General features: G+C 38.4%; 1 protein-coding gene across 5 annotated transcripts in view; it reads left to right on the plus strand.

Moving 5' to 3' along the window:
* Positions 1-21,448, plus strand: part of EDA (ectodysplasin A) — a 409,324-nt gene that overhangs the window by 305,343 nt on the left and 82,533 nt on the right. For all 5 annotated transcript variants that reach the window (XM_066249996.1, XM_066249997.1, XM_066250000.1 and 2 more), the window contains exon 2: positions 4,160-4,265. In XM_066249996.1, the coding sequence (XP_066106093.1) occupies positions 4,160-4,265 (106 nt within the window). The remainder of the gene's footprint in view (positions 1-4,159; positions 4,266-21,448) is intronic.

A 21,448-nucleotide genomic window follows, 5' to 3' on the forward strand; every position in this document is an offset into this window, starting at 1 on the left:
AGAGTTTGTACCTCCCTCAGCCCCCTCCTCGGGGAGCTAGAGTATTCACAAGCTCCCATTAGACCCTTTGGAACAATTAATCTGTAAGCACATTCTCCTGCTGCTGTCAGGACACAAGAAGGTGCTAGAGATCCTGCCAGAACATTCATAGGAGCTGAACCCGTTAGGGAACACAAAGAGTGAGCGAAACTCTGGAATTGTAGTTGTGATGGTGGAGGGTTCTTCATTTGTACTTCAAAAATCCTTTCCCATAGAAATAGCACTGTACTGTAATAACATAACCATGTAAAACTCAGTTATTTGACAAATTCACCTATCCAGACCATAGCGAGGAATCTAACAATAAACAAATGGCCTCTAAGCTGCCAGAGAATGTACTTCCTATTTATTTAAAAAGCCATTCAAAAACTTACTGACTGCCTACTTATTCTGTTCGTACGTGATTTTAATTAGTTTTAACAAGATTTCAAGCCTATAACATTATAAGTAGCAAATTTGAAGGGACTAGAAAAGATGTTATGGGTACATAAAGTGAAATCTGACAGTTGACAGCAAGCTAAAAAACATTAAAAAGAAGCTTAAAATTTCAAAAATCAATCACAATGAAGCACTACTTCACATCAACAAGACAGGCTAAAATGAAAAATACTGATAATATCAGTGTAATGAACATGCAGAGCATTGGAATCCTCATACATTGCTGGTGGGAGTATAAAATGGTACAATCACTCTGGAAAATAGTTTGGCAATTCCTGACATCGAATACTTTACTACATAACCCAGACGTTTGACCCATTTGTGTTTACCCAAGAAAAATGAAAGCATATGTCCCCCCAAAGACTTGTACCCGAGTGCTGATATCTGTTTTATTCATAATAGCCCTAAATTGGAAATAACCCATATGTCCTTCAACAGGTGAATGCATTAAAAATTGTGGGATATTCTTTTAATAAAACACTATTCACTCAGCAATAAAAATGAATGAACTAATGATACCCATAACATGGATGAGTCTCACCAACATTATGTTGAATAAAATAAAAACACCAAAATCATACAAGCATTGTACAATTCCATTTATGTCAAACTCTAGAATAGGAAAACTAAACTATGATGATGAAAATCAGAACAGTGGTTGCCTGTGGGGGTTTGCTCTGAAGAATGACTGGAAAGTCCACACGGGAAAATTCTGGAATGATGGAAATGTTCTGTCTTGATTTGGATGGCAGTCACAAAGTTGTGTACATTTTTCAAAACTCTTCAAACTTTATGCTTAAATGTGTTAATTTTATTGTAAGTAGATTATAACTTCAATTTTAATAATGTACAAAAATTCATAATGTACAAAAAGGAGGGAGGAATCTTTCAGAGGATCTCCCTGCTACAAGATAAAGTCTAAATTCCTTAACATAATCTAGCCTTTAATGACTTTTAGCTCATTCTTTATCAATCCTTCTCACCTCCTACTGCTTATTCTAAATTACTGTACTTGTATTTCCAAAAACTGCTATTATCCATCTTTCCTCTGATTTTTTTTTTTTTTTTTTTTTGCATTTTTCTGAAGCTGGAAACAGGGAGAGACAGTCAGACTCCCGCATGCGCCCGACCGGGATCCACCCGGCACGCCCACCAGGGGCGGACGCTCTGCCCACCAGGGGGTGATGCTCTGCCCATCCTGGGCGTCGCCATGTGGCGACCCTCATGGGCGTCGCCATGTTGCGACCAGAGCCACTCTAGCACCTGCGGCAGAGGCCACAGAGCCATCCCCAGCGCCCAGGCCATCTTTGCTCCAATGGAGCCTTGGCTGCGGGAGGGGAAGAGAGAGACAGAGAGGAAGGTGCGGCAGAGGGGTGGAGAAGCAAATGGGCGCTTCTCCTATGTGCCCTGGCCGGGAATCGAACCCGGGTCCTCCGCACGCTAGGCCGACGCTCTACCGCTGAGCCAACCGGCCAGGGCATTTCCTCTGAATTTTTAAATGTGATGCTCCTTTCATCTGGAATTTCTTTTTAGTTTCCCATTCATCACTAAATCATTGACATCCTTCAGTACTCACAGAAGTAGCACCTCTTCCAAGAATTTTTGTCTACTTTTCATCTATATTAGATGCTTTTCCACTTTCTACCAGAGAACTTTATATTTCCCATATTTCTCTTTAACAAAGCATATATTGCTCTGTATTGTAATTATAATTTTTCCCCAAAACTTCAAAACCATAGTGGACTTGGGCCACTTAATGTACAAATAATCTTCTACATATTTAGTAAGTCCCCTGAGTTAAATCATATATTGTAGATTAATTTTTACTCAAAATAGCTGAAGTAAGTTTCAGAATTCAAAGTTATCAAGAAAACTTTTCTATCAAGAATGACTTGTTCTTTTTAAATTGCAAGTGATTGAGATTTTATTGTAAATAGCAGTTTGGATTTATATTATTAGTAGTGTAATAGCTTACTTTATTGTGGGTTAAGTAACTTTCTTTTTTTAAGATTTTATTTATTGATTTTACAAAGAGGAGGGCCAGTGGAGTGAGAAGTATAGTTACTCCAATTTAGTTTTTCATTGCTCGCTTGTTGCTTGTGGTATGTGCCTTGACCAGTCAAGCTCAGTTTCGATCTGGTGACCTCAGCATTCCAACTCAATGCTTTATTCACTGTGCCACCACAGACCAGGCATCTTTTTATGGGATGTATCTGGAAACCTAGCCAGACTTTATTATGTTAACTCTATGAGAAAATGCATTTTACATTCCAAACAAGTGACTCAAAAATACTGCCCAATTGAATCATGTGAAATTGCTGATATTTAATCATTTCTGACATACAGAAATGACAGTTTCATATGGTTCAACTTAAATGTTTTTAAATTAACCTTATGACAAGTTGGAGATTACCTAAACATTCATTTATTAAGTTTATATTTAACACGTGCATATGTTCTGCAAGATGCTAATCTTGTACATTAAGGCTGTTGGGTATACATAATTGTTATATGTAAACAGTAAATCACAGGATTTTGAAGTAAGTTGTTATAGAGTGATAAGGCTTTCGTGAGTCCTACCCAATTTTTTTCAATTGAGAGATGCAGCAGACATGAGGATTCTGAAATTGTTTATTTTTGAACGTTAAACCTAGGGTGAAAACATAGATTCATTTCTTCTTTTTTAACCTCTAAACTACCTAACCAGTCTATTTGGAAGATTGGTTTTAATAATAGTACTAGCTAACTTTTATTGAGTGCATATTACATGCCGGGTACTGTGCTAACCCTTTAACAACTTTATATGCAAAATACTATTTATTATCCCTATTTACAGATGAAGAAATTAAAGTTCAAGTAACTTGCCCAAGGTTACACAGCTATAAATGGCAAAGTCAGATTAGAATCATTATCATTCCTACTACTCTGTCTACTGTTTACCTTAAGCATATTTTTAACCACAAAGAGGCACTCATGCTGAAAGATTATGATTCATTTCAGCAAGTACATATTTAAGCTGTGATTATCATTAGTGAAACCAAGCCCATTTACATATGAAATACACTGTATTATTGTGAGAGATCATTGTAGGACAGTAGAGGATCAAACACCAAACTGAGTGTTATAGACCCAAGTGCTATAGTTCTATTAATAGGAATCTAGGAAAGAGAGAATAAGTGTGTGCTTTGTCATGATTAACTCCTAGTTGAGCATTGACATAAATGGCATCTTCCAATTATAATTGGATGCACAGCATTCTGGGAACAAACCAAAAGTTTAGTATAGAATGGAAAAATCATGGATGTATAATAATGACATTCAAGAGGGATTTGCAAACTCAAGTCTGATTCTGGTAAGACATCAGTAGGACATGAGGAAAGTTAGAAATCCATGACTGGGCTCTCTGGATCCCACAGCTATATGGAGAAATGAAACTCAAAGGATTAGTCATTAGGGCAGAAGAAAGAGAATTGAGAGCTTAGCCAAAATTTTATACCTGCATAACTGAAATAATAATGATAAAAAGAATAAAAGGATTTGTACAGTGGAGGGAAGATGGGCTTAGGCTTTAGACATACTGAATTTAAGGTGAAGGTAGACTGTCTTCAGAAAACTAGTCTTTTTAAGTCAGCTATGGTTGACTGGAGTCAGCCTTTTATTCATCTAATTGATATTTTTACAGATGGCCCTTCTGAATTTTTTCTTCCCTGAAGAAAAATCCTACACTGAAGCAGAAAGTAAGCATGTTCATCGCAATAAAAGAAGCAAGAACAGTGAAGGAACAGATGGTAAGTCTACCTGGGTGATCCTTAGTCATATAAGGGTTAATTGAGTATCTTTACAAGAACTAACTTCTCAAGTGTGCTTCACCATCTAATATATTGTTCACATATCCAAGGTCACAGAAGTTTTCTCCATCCTAGCCTACCTATCAGTCATTTGATATATAATTGACTACACAGAATCCTGTCTCCTACAACCCCAGTTAGCTTCTATCCTTTTACAATATGTCTGAGAGCCATGGTAGCATTTGTATTTCTCAAGAACACTCTCCATAAAGACCTCATCTCTTTTGGGGGTATCCCATAGTGCTGTTCTTGGAATTGACAATGTTGTGTCATGGTGGCACTTACTCAGTATGTTAATTTCAATGATAACGTGTCAATATCAGTATCAGCTACCATATTCAAATATGAACTAGAGCTTCTAGAACTTGTTTGTAAGTTCCTTGAGGACAGTAATTTATTTCTCTTTGTAGAGCTCCAGTATTTAGACTAGTATCTGGCAAATTGTTGATATTTATAATGTAAGTTGATATTTATTGCCCCTTTAGCTAGGTTATGATTTGCCATGAAAATCGTCCCTATTGAGGGTAAAATAGATTTGAGTTAACTAGCAATGCATTTTGTGGTGCAAAAAAAAATGTTGAGCTAGCTCCTAGGCAGGGTCTTTGAATCACTCTATTCAAAGACCACTACCTCTTTACCACAGAAGTTTGTAGAATGCATAACTCTTGGTTGCCACAAAGCCATTTGGATTCAGACATAGCATGTGCTGGCTACCTCTGCCAAAGATATATTTCTTGGGGTTACAAATCACTATGACTTTATGAAGATGAAAATGAGATATTTTAAGCTGACATTTGTCAATGAGAATAAGGGCCAATGATGGAGGCAGTTCCAGGAGGCATGTGCTATGTGCTATTAAAGAAATAAGACCAATCAGTAGGTGAGTAAATTTACACAATGGAATAATATGCAGCAATAAAAAGAAGTAAATCTTACCGTTTGCACAAGCATGGTTGAACCTGGAAAGCATTATGTGAAGTGAAATAAGCCATTCAGTGAAAGACAAGTACCATATGATTTCACTTACATGTGGAAACTAATGAACAAAATGAACTAACAAGCAAAATAGAGGCAGATTCATAGAGAGCTGGCTGACAGCTGTAGGGGGAGTTAGGTTAGGGGGATTGAGGTGTTGAGCAAAAAAGAACAAAAAAAAAAAACAAAACAAAAAGCTCATGGACACAGACAACAGTGTGGTGATTGCCAGAGGTAAGGGAGATATTGAGGAGGGTGTGGAGAAGGGATAAATGGTGGTGGACGAAGACTTGACTTAGGGGTGGGGGTGAACACAAAATATTGTGTACAGAGATGTGTTGTAGAATTGGGCATCTAAAACCTGTATAATTATGTTAATCAGTGTTACCCCAACAAATTACATTTAAAGCCCTGGCCGGTTGGCTCAGTGGTAGAGCGTCGGCCTGGCCTGCAGGGGTCCCGGGTTCGATTCCCGGCCAGGGCACACAGGAGAAGCGCCCATCTGCTTCTCCACCCCTCCCCCTCTCCTTCCTCTCTGTCTCTCTCTTCCCCTCCCGCAGCTGAGGCTCCATTGGAGCAAAGATGGCCCAGGTGCTGGGGATGGCTCCTTGGCCTCTGTCCCAGGCGCTAGAGTGGCTCTGGTCACAACAGTGCGACACCCCAGAGGGGCAGAGCATCGCCCCCTGGTGGGCGTGCCGGGTGGATCCCGGTCGGGCACATACGGGAGTCTGTCTGTCTCTCCCCGTTTCTAGCTTCAGAAAAATACAAAAAAAATTAAATTTAAAAGTAAATAAGTAAAATTTTCAAAAATTGAAATGAGGCCTGGACTTTGCCAATAGGGGCCAGAAGAAATAGAACTGATATCTGAAAAGGAACTCAGAACAGGGGCCCTGCAATAAAGAGAGAGAGAGAAAGAGAAAGAGAGAAATAAGATAAGTGGGGTGTTTAACAATGGAGGTGGCAGTGGCACTGAGCCCTTGGATGTAGAACTGGACTGGTAGGGCTATCCTCTAGGGAAGACACTTTGCAAACATTTGATGACCAAGTTTAAGCCTAGGAAATGTGTTCCATGAAGTAAAATGCACCTGTTATTTGTATACTGGTTATTTACAACCAGTTTTCTGCAAGTCCTGTGAGAGAGAGAGACAGACAGACAGACAGACAGGAGGGGAGAGAGATGAGAAGCATTAACTCGTAGTTGTGGGCAGCCTTAGTTGTTTATTGATTGCTTCTCACACATGCTTTGACACAGGGGAGGAGGCTCCAGCCAAGCCAGTGACCCCTTGCTTAAGCCATTGACCTTGGGCTCAAGCCAGCGACCATGGATGGGGTCATGTCTATGCCCCATGCTCAGGCCGGACACCCTGTGCTCAAGCTGGTGAACCCACACTGAAGCTGGCGGCCTCAGGGTTTTGAATCTGAATCATCAACATTCCAGGTCAATGCTCTATCCACTGCACCATTACCTGGTCAGCTAGTTTCCTGGAAGTCTTTAGAAGGCTATGTGGAAGCTCAGAACTGAGAGTCATGGTCCCTTTCCTTTCCCATTTACCTCACCCTTTGATGCATGTATGTCTTTCCACCTTTTACTCTCCCCCAATGGCTACTTCCAGTACCACAAAATCTTTCATATTCTCTAACTGCTAAGTAGAAGAGGAGAGAGATAGGAGAAGCAATGCAACCTTATACAGTGGGCCTGGTCTTCCCTTCCTTTCCATGAGGGAAGTCTAATGGTTTCTACACTTTCATTCTTCCCTTGACCCCTGCAGTTTTCTCTTCTCTCTCTCTCTCTCTCTCTCTCTCTCTCTCTCTCTCTCTCTCTCGACAGAGAGAGGGACAGATAGGGAAAAACATACAAGAAGGGAGAGAGATGAGAAGCATCAACTCAGTTGCAGCACCTTAGTTGTTCATTGATTGCTTTCTTATATGTACCTTGACCAGGGGACTCCAGCTGAACCAATGACCTGTTGCTCAACTTAGTGACCTTGAGCTCAAGCTGGTGAGCTGTGCTCAAACCAGATAAGCCCACACTTAAATCAGCAACCTCAGTGCCTCGAACCTGGGACCTTTCTGTCCCAGTCCAACGCTCTATCCACTGTGCCACCGCCTAGTCAGGCTGCAGTTTTCCCTTAAAGAAGGCAGTTTCTTCTCCTTTCATAAAACACTTTATCTGGATCTGGCTACCAGCATCTTTGCTACTGATCTTTCTTACAATGTTTATTCTGTTTTGATACGAAATAGTTTTTCTCTGCTAAACTCCAAAGCCTCTCTTACTTGTTTATAGAACTTCTTACCTAATTTCCTCCTGGTCTGAAAACTCTAGTTAGTCACTAGACTCTAGTCACTTTGTGCCAATAACAGATATTTTTTGTTGAACAGTAAAGCTGGGAGGAATCCAAGAGTCCCTTAGAGTTAGGAGTAGTGAATGTCTGTAAGTCCTGGGATTTAATTGGATTTCCAGCCTTTTACATGGCAGGCTATACAACTATTTCTTTAGATGTGGTGGGTTCACCAATGAGTGAAAGAGTGATACACCAATCCAAATCTCCTTTTCTTTTGAACCATTCCTGTTACTCTGCTGAGTGTATGCTATATTTATTCAATGCATTTATGAAATATTTACTGAGAAATACTTATATAATCCTGGAATGGAAGTGCCATAAGAATATTAGTATCCCTTATGTTCAAAACTTTGGGGTTCTCCTTGGCTCTTTTCTGTCTCTCATTTCCCTTGTCTAATCAAACCAAAAAGTCTTTTAGCGATTCCTTCAAAATCCCTTCAGAATATGACCACTTACCACCCATATGGCCTCCATACTGGTCTAAACCACCATCATCTCTTGTCTAAATTATTGTTATACTCTCCTAACAGGTTTCCTTGTTTCTGTCCTTCTCCCTGCAGCTATTTTCAATGCAGCAGCCAGAAGGATTCTCTTAAAACATAAATCAAATTCTATTATTCCTCTGCTCAGAATCTTCTAAAAGTTCCTCATCTCATGCCCTGTAACAGTTGGAGTTTTGCCTTGGCCTACATGTTCTAGACTGAACTTTGCTCTCTGATTTAATCTCTTTCCTTCTCCCTCTTGCGCATTCTTCTGCTTCAGAACATTTGTATTTACTGTTTCCTATTTCCTCCTCTTCCCACTCCAAAATATTTTCATGTCTCACACCTTCATTTTATTCACGTTCCTTCTCAATTTTTCCCTTTTTAGAGGAACCTTCCCTGAATATGTTAGAACACTCCCAATCACTTCTCTCCCTCTTGCCCTGCTATATTTTCCTCCACAATACTTATTATCAATTTTGTTTATTGCCTGTCTCTTTAAACTAAAACTTAAGCTCTTTGAGCATACTAAGAAATACTTATTGTGGGGTATACTATGTACCAGGTCCTTTTCAAGGCAATGGAGATATAAAAGTAAGAAAAACTTTTATAGAACACTTTCATAGTCACAAAATGACTAGAGTCTAGTGCAGTGGTAGTCAACCTGGTCCCTACCACCCACTAGTGGGTGTTCCAGTTTTCATGATGGGCAGTAGCGGAGCAACCAAAGTATAAATAAAAAGATAGTTTTAACTTTAGTAAGTTGTTTTATAAAGATTTATTCTGCCAAACTTAGCAAAAATCAGACATAAAGTACTTGGTAAGTAATCATTATTATATGCTTTAACGTGCTGTAACTCTGCTTTATAAATTTTATAAAGTAAAGTTACTTCCCTACTTTATAAATCACCATTATTGTGGAACTGATAGGCAGTTAGAAAATTTTACTACTAACAGAGATACAAAAGTGGGCGGTAGGTATAAAAAGGTTGACTACCCCTGGTCTAGTGACTGACTAGAGGGATCAGACAAGGAAGAAATTAGATAAGAAGTTCTTTCTTTCTATTAGAAGACCTTTTAGGAGAGTATAACAATAATTTAGAAAAGAGATGATGGTGGTTTAGACCAGTATGGAGACCATATGGGTGGTAAGTGGTCAGATTCAGAAGGGATTTTGAAGGAATAGCTGAAAGACTTTTTGTTTTGATTAGACAAGGGGAATGAGAGGCAGAAAAGAGCCAAGGAGAACCCCAAAGTTTTGAACATAAGGGAACTGTCATTTCTGAGATGGGAAAAAATGGAAGAACAGAGTAAGAGGATGTAGGGAAGGAATCAAGATTCAGTTAGGCTTCTACGTCTGAGAGGCCTTAATGACAGCAAAATACATATGTTAAAGAAGCAGCCAGATATATGTGCGTTATATATCAGTGGTCCCCAACCTTTTTTGGGCCACGGACTGGTTTAATATCAGAAAATATTTTCACGGACCGGCCTTTAGGGTGGGACAGATAAATGTATCACGTGACTGAGACAAGCGTCAAGATTGAGTCTTAGACAGATGTAACAGAGGGAATCTGGTCATTTTTAAAAAATAAAACATTGTTCAGACTTAAATATAAATAAAACAGAAATAATGTAAGTTATTTATTCTTTCTCTGCGGACCGGTACCAAGTGGCCTACAGACCAGTACCGATCCATGGACCAGGGGTTGGGGACCACTGTTATATATCACTATGTCTCAAGACAATGAGCTGACGGTATCTTATAAAAGTAAAGAACTCATTGAAGAAGTGAATTGATCTATAAACCATCTGAACAGAGTAAGAAGTAGGATGGAAGAGGCAAATCAGAGTTGGGTGATTTAAGGGCAAAAATAAAAGCAATCATGTGTTGATTCTAAATTCACAAGTTATGTGATATATTATAACAGAAATTTAGTTATCCAGCTCAAGTTTACTTCACAAAATATCAATGAAAAAAGAGTAATTTACCTTGAACATTAAAAACATGACAGAGATTTCAGGAAGAAAACATTTTTCTAAGGTCAAAAATGGATATAAGTTTAAGAACAGCAGGAAAAAATCAGTTATACCTCCTGGTATAATTCTTTGATCTGTTTATTCTTTAATTTTACTTCAGTTCTCCACTTTTTTTTTGTTATTTAACAAGTCTTCTAGGCACTACCAGCAGAAGAATAAAGATGAACAAGGCCCTCAGAGAAGCTTAATTATGGGACACATAACATTTTTAGGCAACAGGTAAAATTTAAGCAATGGTAGGGTGGGGGACGTGAATCCTGGCATTTTACCTTGTACAGCATCAGTACACAGAAGACACTCAGAGATTTAGTAAATGGACCCTGGCTGCATAGCTCAGGAGCATGATCCCATACACCAAGGTTGTGGGTATGATCCCTGGTCAGGGCACATACAAGAATTAACCAATGAATGCATAAATAATTAAAACAGCAAATTGAAGTTTCTCTGTCTCTCTTTCTCTCTCTCTCTCTCTCTTCCCCTTCCTCCCTCTCTTAAATTAATCAATAAAATAAAATGAAACATTCAATTAATGAGTGACTGGACAAAAAAATGGGGTAATCTAGATTTTCTATCTCAGAACTATAGATATTAATTTTGATGATCTTTTCTAATCGCTATGGGAGAAAGAAAATTTTAATGGTCTATTCACACTGAGGAAATGCAAGAGACATAGTAGTAGTGACCCTTAGGAGGATGCATAGGTTTATCAAGAATCAATCAAGAGACTGATGTCAGAGAAATGGTGGCATTAGGGATACTCCTGATCTCTCCCCTTGAAATTTCAACAAATTCAACAACTAAACACAGAAAAAGTATCTCAGGAGTACTTGAAATATAGGAAAGGCAACTGAAGATAGAATCCACTCAGGAAGGAAAAAAGATGGAGGATGGGGTTTTTCACTTTTCTCACTGACCTGAGGAAGGGGCACTTTTGTTTGGAGCAGGGAGAAGTGGAGATACTGAGAGATAGAGGGAAAGAAGCTGAGTTAGGGCAAGTGCTCACACAAAAGAAAGAGTGTGGCACCTGCAAACGCATCAGTCTGCACCGCCTACCCGCCTAAGATTGCGGGTGCTGTGCACCGGTACAGGCCTTTGCAAACATCTATGTGTACCCCAGGCTCCACCTGAGATCATGGGCATGGGGCACAGGCACGGACCAGTGTGGGTGTCTGCCTGCATCACTGGGATCTCGGGCACTGGGAGCACACCTAGCCTATGGCAGGCTCCCAAACAGTGTGAGAATAGTGGTGGAGATGAGCCCCTCAGAGTTGAAGTGTTCTAGATCAGCCCAACAGCACACAGAGGTTTGCCTGCAAGTAGCAGAGGTGCGCTTGATATGCAATCTGCACCCTGCTCTTCTGGCTCTCAGCTCCCGGCACCATGCAGCCACTGCCCTGCCCAGAACCACACTTTAAGTGATACTGCAGGAAGAATCCAGCTGTGCATTGTTCCCCTTGCTGTACAAACAGTGGCTGTGGTGATCCCTACAGCTAAGTCTCCTGGCTGCTAGCTCCTGAGAGAGGTAGAGGGACATGGGGAGAGGTGCCAGGAGAACTGAGACTGACATTGCTAGAGCCCTAAAATTGCAAAGCCCTAACAAGCCCTGCCTACCAAAACAAATGAGGCGGACCTATGTCATTACCACAGCCACGCATCAGCAGACCTCTGCCCAAAAGCCCACCAGAAGCAAAACTTGTAGTACAGCACCATCTGCTGGGAAATAGTTATCTCTCAAAACTGGGAAAAAAACTTTTTTTAATGCTTTTTCAAATTTTCTCTTCTTTCCTTTTTCTTTTTTCTATCTCTTTTTAGTCTCCATTTAAATTTTATTATCCATAGTTGGAATATTTTTTATTCTTGGTTTTTGTGAAGGTTTCATGTCTAAAACCTTTACCTATTTTTCTTTTCATATTTTTTCTTTTTTTCTCTTCCCTTTTCTTCTCCTTATTTTTTTCTTAACTCCTTTTCTTTTGCTCTCATCTGCATGTCATTTTTCATCAAATTATTATATTTTAGGCTCAGAATTTGCAGCATTTTGCTTGATTTTGACTTCATTTTTCTCTTTTTTTATTTTTTCTCAGTTTCTGTTCCTTGTTCTTTGTGGATTTTGTTACACTTATCATTATTTAAGAATTTTTAATTTTTTCACTGTATTTTTTAATTATTATTATTTTTTAGTTATCTCTTGTTAGTTTTATTAACAATACCACTTTTAAATGCCATCAAGGAAAAATAAATCAAATAAAAAAAAGAGAGACATGGCTCAAATAGATGATGGAAAATTTCCAGAAAAAAATCTCAATTGCTTGGAAACCTTGGAGCTGAATTACAGAGAATCCAAAATTGAAGTTCTAAAAATACTCAAGTGGATACAAGAAAATATTAAAAGTCTATTTATTGAACTCAAAAAACAATTTAATGAACAAAAAGAGTACATCACCAAAGAAATTGAGACTATAAAAAGGAACCAAACAGATAAAAAAAATCAATGAATGAACTGAAAAATGAAGTAACAAGCTTAGTTAATAGAAAATGCCAGATAGAGGAGAGAATTAGTGACATTGAAGACAGGCAACTACAGGTACTACAGAGACAAGAAGAGAGAGACTCATGAATTTAAAAAACTGAGAAAACCTTACAAGAATTGTCTTACTCCATCAGAAAGAACAATATAAGGATAATGGGTATATAAGAGAGGAGAGAGAAAAAGGAATGGAGAACATATTCAAAAACTAGTCGATGAGAACTTTCCAAGCCTGGGGAAAGAGTTAGAGCCTCAAATCCAAGAAGCAAACAGAACATCAAGTTACCTTAACCCAAACAGACCTACTCCAAGGCACATTGTAATAAAATTATGACAAATCAATGACAAAAAAAGAATCCTCAAGGCAGCTAGGGAAAAGTAGAACATAACATATAAAGGAAAGCCCCTTAGGTTATCATCATATTTCCCAGAAGAAACCCCAACATTTAAAGTACTGAAAGAGAATACCAGCCAAGTATACTATATCCATCAAAACTATCCTTCAAATATGAAGGGGAAATAAAAACATTCACAGGTATAGAAAAGACGAGGGAATTTATCACCAGAAAACACTCACTTCAGGAAATACTAAAGAGAGTTGTTTAACCAAATACAAGGAACAAAACAAAGCAAAAGTACAAGTAATAGCTCCACAAAGATCATAATAAAAACAAGCATAATCTGTGACAACAAAAACAAAAAAAAGGAGAGGACAAAAATTAGCAGTAGCAAGGGAAGATGGAGTGCATAAGCACTCATGAGAAAATGGACTATAATAAATATGATATATTTTTTTAAATTCCCTAATGGTAACCACCCCTGAAAATGCCACTACTGAAACACTTAGCTTCAAAAGAGAAAAAACAGAGAAAAGAAATTTGGAATAACACAGAACAAAGCAAATGACAGAAAATCAAAAAAGAACCAAACAAGACACAGAATGATCAGAAAGCAGTATATAAAATGGCAATAGGAAATCCTCAAGTGTCAATAATTATATTAAATATAAATGGTTTGAACTCGCCAATAAAAAGGCACACAGTAGCAGATTGAATCAAAGAGCAAAACCCAACTGTATGCTGCCTTCAAGAAACATATCTAAGCTTCAAGGACAAAAATAGATTCAAAGTAAAAGTTTGGAAAATAATTTTCTAAGCAATGTCCAAAGAAAAGCAGGTGTACCCATACTCATATCTGACAATATCAACTACCAAACAACAAAAGTAACCAGAAACAAACATGCTCATTTCATTAAGATAAAGAGGACATTGTATCAAGAAATAACACTTCTTAATATCTCCGCATTAAACCAAAGAGCACCAAAATATATAAGACATCAAACAAATGATCTAAAAGTAAAAACCTACAAAAATACTATCATACTTGGAGATCTGAATACCTCACTGAGAGCTCTAGATCATTCATCCAAACAGAAAATCAATAAAGAAATATTGGGGAACAGTGGAACCAGGGGCTTGTGGTCCAACTTGCAAGTGCAGCTGTGCCCGTGGGGGCAGGGCAAAAGCATGGGAATAGGCAAAGACCTGCAGCTGAGCAAAAGGTGCTCACCACTGCCAGTGGTAAGAAGTCTTGTGGCCCCAGGTGCGGTGCACAGCCCCACCCGCAGTACTAGGGTAAAAGCTAAAGCTTGTACATCTGGGTATGTAAACACAGCCCCTCCTGTGGAGGAGAGGCAGAAACCGCAGCAACAGCCACAGCCAACCAGCACCGGCAATGCCCATACCCGAATGCCCAAGGCAACAGCAGATGGGGTGGCAGACCTGCAGACAGACCACACCTAGGGAACACAGAAGCCACACCCATTGGACTACAGTGGCCACACCCTTCTTATACACAGACAAAAATGGGAAAGCAGAGAAATGAAACAAGAGAAATGAATCAAGAGAAATCCCCAGAAAAGGACTTGAATGAGTCAGATATAACAAAATTACCAGATGCAGAGATTAAAATAATGATTGTTAGGATGCTCAAAGATCTTAGAACAAAAATAGATGATCATAACAAACAACTAAATAAAGAGAAAGCAAGTATACAGAAGGACATTGAAGTAATAAAAAAGAATCAGTCAAAAATGACAAATACAATATCAGAAATGAAGACCACAATGGAAGGAATTAAAAGCAGGATGGATGAAGCTGAGGATCAAATCAGCGAGTTAGAGTACAAGATAAATGAAGACATGGAAGCAGAGCAGCAAAAATAAAAGAGACTTAAAAAGTCTGAGGAAATTCTAAGATAGCTCTCTGAAAACATGAAGAGAAATAACATCCACATCATAGGGGTTCCTGAAGAAGAAGAGAAAGAACAAGGGATAGAGACTTTGTTCAATCAAATCATAGCTGAAATCTTCCCTAAATTGATGTGGGAAAAAGTCACACTAGTTCAAAAAGCACAGAGAATTCCATTGAAGAGAAACCCAAAGAAATCTATACCAAGACACATCATAATTAAAATACCAAAGCTAAGTGATAAAAAGAAAATATTAAAAGCTGCTAGAGAAAAAAAGGCTATCACCAACAAAGGATTCCCCATAAAAATGACATTCGACTTCTCAACAGAAACACCTGAAGCCACAAGGTAATGGCAAGAAATATTCAAAGAAACAGAAAACAAGAGCCTACAACCAAGACTACTTTATCAAGCCAGTCTATTCTTTAAAATTGAAGGAGAAATAAAAAGCTTCCCAGACAAAAAAATAAAACTGAAGGAATTCATTAAAACCAAACCAATGCTACAAGAAATGTTAAGGGGCCTGTTGTGCACAAATCAAAGAGGGAAAAATATAGCAAAAGAGGAATACAGCTTTAAAGAATAAAATGGCAATAAACAAGTACATATCAATAATAACCTTAAATGTAAACGGCTTAAATGATTGAATCAAAAGAATTAGAGTAGCTACATGGATAAGAAAACAGGACCCATACATATGCTGTCTACAAGAGACACACCTTAAAACAAAAGATACACATAGACTGAAGGTAAAAGGATGAAAAATAATATTTCATGGAAATGAAAAAAAAAGCTGGAGTAGCAATACGTATATCAGACAAAATGGACATTTAAACAAAGGCTATAGTAACAGACAAAGAAGGTAACTACATAATGGTAAAGAGAGCAATCAAACAGAAAGATATGGCCCTGGCTGGTTGGCTCAGTGGTAGAGCGTTGGCCTGGTGTGCAGAAGTCCCAGGTCTGATTCCCGGCCAGGGCACACAGGAGAAGCGCCCATCTGCTTCTCTACCCCTCCCCCTCTCCTTCCTCTCTGTCTCTCTCTTCCCCTCCTGTAGCCAAGGCTCCATTGGAGCAAAGATGGCCTGGGCGCTGGGGATGGCTCTGTGGCCTCTGCCTCAGGTGCTAGAGTGGCTCTGGTCGCGACATAGTGATGCTCAGGATGGGCAGAGCATCGCCCCCTGGTGGGCAAAGCATCGCCCCCTGGTGGGCATGCCAGGTGGATCCCGGTCGGGCGCATGAGGGAGTCTGTCTGACTGTCTCTCCCTGTTTCCAGCTTCAGAAAAATGGGAAAAAAAACCCAGGAAGATATAACCATTATAAATATCTACGCACCTAACATAGGAGCACCTAAATATATAAAGCAGACTTTGGTGGATATAAAAAGCGAGATCAATTACAATATTATAATAGTAGTGTATTTCCATACCCCACTAACATCACTAGATTGATCCTCAAGAAAGAAAATTAACAAAGAAACAGCAGACTTAAAGGAAACACTAGACCAATCAATTTAGTACATATCTTCAGAACATTTCACCCTAAAGCAACAGAATATACATTCTTTTCAAGTGCTCATGGTACATTCTCTAGGACAGACCAAATATAAGGACACAAAGGCAGTCTCAACAAATTTAAGAACATTGAAATCATATCAAGCCTCTTCTCTTACCCCAATGACATGAAACCGGAAATCAAGCAAAACAGAAAAACTGAAAAATACTCAAACACATGGAAACTAAATAGCATGTTATTAAATAATGAATAGGTTAACAATGAGATCAAAGAAGAAATAAAAAAAATTCTAGGAACGAATGCTGGCCTGTGGTGGCGCAGTGGATAATGCGTCGACCTGGAAATGCTGAGGTCGCTGGTTCGAAACCCTGGGCTTGCCTCGTCAAAGCACATATGGGAGTTGATGCTTCCAGCTCCTCCCCCCTTCTCTCTCTCTGTTTCTCTCTCCCTCTCTCTCTCCTCTCTAAAAATGAATAAAGAAAAAGAAAAGAAGGAACGAATGATAATGAGTGCACAACAAATCAAAACTTATGGGACACAACGAAAGCACTACTGAGAAGGAAGTTCATAGCATTACAGGCATACCTGAAGAAGCTAGAAAAAGCTCAAATAACAACTTAACTCTGAATCTAAAAGAACTAGAAAAAGAACAGCAAGTAAAGCCCAGAGGTAGTAGAAGGAAGAAAATAATAAAGATCAGAGGGGAAATAAATGACATAGAGGCTAAGAAACAATCAGAGGACCAATGAAACAAAGAGCTGGTTCTTTGAAAACGTAAACAAGATCGATGAACCTTTAGCCAGATTCACTAAGAAAAAAGAGAGAGGATTCAAATAAATAAAATTAAAAATGAGAGTAGAGAAATAACAACTGACACAACAGAAATACAAAGGATTGTAAGAAAATACTATGAAGAAAAATTAGACAATGTAGATGAAATGGACAAATTCCTTGAAATGTATAATATTTTGAAAATTAATCTGCAAGATCAGAAAACCAAAACAGACTGATTACAACAAATGAGGTCAAAACAGTAATAAAAAAACTAGCAACTAACAAAAGCCCAGGGCCCGATGGCTTCACAAGTGAATTCTACCAAATATTCAAAGAAGAACTAACTCCTATGATTCTCAAGCTATTTCAAAAATTCAAGAGGAAGGAAGACTTCCAAGAACCTTATTTGAGGCAAGCATGATTCTGATTCCAAAACAGGCAAAGATACCCAAAAAAATAAAATTATAGGACAATATCCCTGATGAATCCAGATGCTAAAATCCTCAACAAAATATTAGCAAACTGGATCCAGCAATACATGAAAAAAATCATACACCATGATCAAGTGGGATTTATTCTGGGAAGGCAAGACTGGTACAATATTTGCAAATTAATCAATGTGATTAATCACATAAACAAAAGGATGGAGAAAAACCACATGATAATTTCAATAGATGCAGAAAAAGCATTTGATAAAACTCAGCACCCATTCATGATCAAAATTCTCAGCAAAGTGGGAATACAGGAACATACCTCAACCTGATAAATGCCATCTATGACAAACTCACAGCCTACATCATACGCAATGGGCAAAAATTAAAAGCAATCCCATTAAGATCAGGAACAGGCAGGGGTGCCCCCTTTCACCATTCTTATTCAACATAGTCCTGGAAGTCCTAGCCACAGCAATCAGACAAGAAGAAGAAATAAAAGGCATTCAAGTTGGAAAAAAAGAAGTAAAACTCATTATTTGCAGATGATATGATATTGTATATAGAAAACCCTAAAGTCTCAGTCAAAAAATTACTGTACCTGATAAATGAATTCAGCAAGGTGGCAGGATATAAAATTAATACTCAGAAATCAGAGGCATTCTAATAAACCAACAATGAACAGTCAGAAAGAGAAATTAAGGAAACAATCCCTTTCACTATTGCAACCAAAAAAATAAAGTATCTAGGAGTAAATTTAACCAAGGAGGTTAAAGACTTGTATTTGGAAAATTATAAAACATTGATAAAAGAAATCAAGGAAGATACAAACAAGTGGAAGCATATACCAGGCTCATGGTTAGGAAGAATAAACATCATTAAAATGTCTATATTACCCAAAGCAATTTATAAATTCAATGCAATACCAATTAAAATACCAATGACATACTTCAAAGATATATATCACATATTCCAAAAACTTATATGGAAGCAAAAAAGAACACGAAGAGCCTCAGCAATCTTGAAAAGGAAGAATAAAGTGGGACGTATCACACTTCCTGATATCAAGTTATACTGCAAGGCCATTGTAGTCAAAACAGCTTGGTACTGCATAAGAACAGACATATAGATCAATGGGACAGAATAGAGAACCCAGAAATAAACCCACACCTTTATGGACAACTGATATTTGACAATGGAGATAAGAGCATATAATGGGATAAAGACAGGCTCTTCAACAAATGGTGTTGGGAAAATTAGACAGCTACCCCCAAAAAATGAAACTAGACCACCAACTTACACCATTCACAAAAATAAACTCAAAATGGATAAAAGACTTAGATGTAACTCATGAAACCATAAGCATCCTAGAGGAAAACAGAGGCAATAAGCTCTCCACCATCACTTGCAGCAATATATTTGCTGACTTATCTCCACGGGCATGGGAAATAAAGGACAGGATAAATAAATAGGACTATATCAAACTAAAAAGGTTTTGCACAGCTAAAGACAATATGAAAAAAATAAAAAGGCAAACAACAAAATGGGAGAACATATTCGACAATACGTCTGATAAGGGTTTAAATAACCAAAATTTATAAAGAACTTGTAAAACTCAACACCAGGAAGATAATCAATCCAATAAAAAAATAGGCAAAAGAAATGAATGAATGACACTTCTCCAAAGAGCACATACAGATGGGCAATAGGCATATGAAAAAATGCTTAACATCACTAATCACTAGAGAAATGCAAATTGAAACCACAATGAGATATCACCTCACCCAGTCAGAATGGCGCTCATCAACAACACAGAATAAGCGCTGGTGAGGATGTGGAGAAAAGGGGACCCTCCTGCACTGCTGATGGGAATGCAGACTGGTGCAGCCACTGTGGAAAACAGTATGGAGATTCCTCAAAAAATTAAAAATCAAACTGCCTTTTGACCCAGCTATCTCACTTTTAGGAATATACCCCAAGAACACCATAGAACTGTTCCAAAAGGAGAAATGCACCCTCATGTCTATGGCCGCATTGTTCACAATAGCAAAGATCTGGAAACAGCCCAAGCGTCCATCAGTGGATGAATGGATTAAAAAGCAGTGGTACATATATACAATGGAATACTATGGGGCCACAAAAAAGAAAAAAATTTACCTTTTGCGACATGGATGACCTGGAAACTATTATGTTAGGTGAAATAAGCCAGGCAGAAAAAGAAAATATCATATGACCTCACTCATTTGAGTAATCCAGTGAACAATGTGAACTGAGGGATGGAACTGAGACAGAGGAGAAATCAAAGGGACCAGAGGAGAAGGAAAGAGAGCAAAAGGGGATGATAGGATGGAATAAAGCTGAAGGGAAGAGGGCACTATGGGGAGAGGGGCAAGGGAGATGTTGAGGGAAATACGGAGGAGGGTGGATGCATTCGGGGCAACACTAGAATCTATATAAACACAATAAAGTAATATTAATTAAAAAAATATTGGCCTTAAAGGTAACACTAGAACAAAAGGACATAATAGACATCTACAGGACATCTCATCGCAGAACATCAGAATGCACATTTTTCTCCAGTGTACATGGAACATTCTCAAGAACAGAGCATATATTGGGCCACAAAACTAACATCAGCAAATTCAGAAAGATTGGAATTAGGCCAAGCATATTCTCGGACATAGTATCAGAAAGGGGGGCCATAGCAGAGCAAGTGACCTCTAGCTCAAGCCAGCGACCTTGGGCTCAAGCTGGTGAGCCTTGCTCAAACCAGATAAGCCCATACTCATGCTGGCAACTTCGGGGTTTTAAACCTGACTTCTCCATGTCCCAATCTGACACTCTACCCACTGTGCCACTGCCTGGTCAGGTGCCATGTTATAATTATAAATTTTTTTATAAATTTTAATGGGGTGACATTAATAAATCAGGGTACATATGTTCAAAGAAAACATCTCCAGATTATCTTGTCATTCAATTATGTTACATACCCATCACCGAAAGTCAAATTGTCCTCCGTCACCTTCTATTTGGTTTACTTACCCCCTCCTCCCTCTCCCTCCATCTTCTCCCTCTCCTCCCCCCTTAACACCACACTCTTGTCCATGTCTCTTTGTCTCGTTTTTATATCCCACCTAAGTATGGAATGATGCAGTTCTTAGTTTTTTCTGATTTACTTATTTCACTCTGTATAATGTTATCAAGATCCATCCATTTTGTGTAAATGATCCGATGTCATCATTTCTTATGGCTGAGTAGTATTCCATAGTGTATATGTGCCACTTCTTCTTTATCCAGTCACCTATTAAAGGGCTTTTTGGTTGTTTCCATGTCTTGGCCACTGTGAACAACGCTGCAATGAACATGGGGCTGCATGTGTCTTTACGTATCAGTGTTTTTGTATTATGGGGGTATATTTCCAGTAGACGGATTTCTGGGTCATATAGTAGTTCTATTTTCAATATTTTGAAGAACCACCATACTTTCTTCCATAGGTTTTGTACTACTTTGCACTCCCACCAACAGTGGACGAGGGTTCCTTTTTCTCCACAGCCTCTCCAACACTTGTTATTACTTGTCTTGTTGATAATAGCTAATTTAAAAGGTGTAAGGTAGTATCTCATTGTAGTTTGATTTGCATTTCTCTAATAGCTAATGAAAATGAGCATCTTTTCATATATCTGTTGGCCATTTGTATTTCTTCCTGGGAGAAGTGTCTGTTCATGTCCTCTTTCCATTTTTTTATTGGATTGTTTGTTTGTTGTTGAGTTTTATGAGTTCTTTGTATATT

The sequence above is a fragment of the Saccopteryx bilineata genome, chromosome X, assembly GCF_036850765.1.
Source record: "Saccopteryx bilineata isolate mSacBil1 chromosome X, mSacBil1_pri_phased_curated, whole genome shotgun sequence".
In the NCBI taxonomy this organism is placed as follows: Eukaryota; Metazoa; Chordata; class Mammalia; order Chiroptera; family Emballonuridae; genus Saccopteryx; species Saccopteryx bilineata.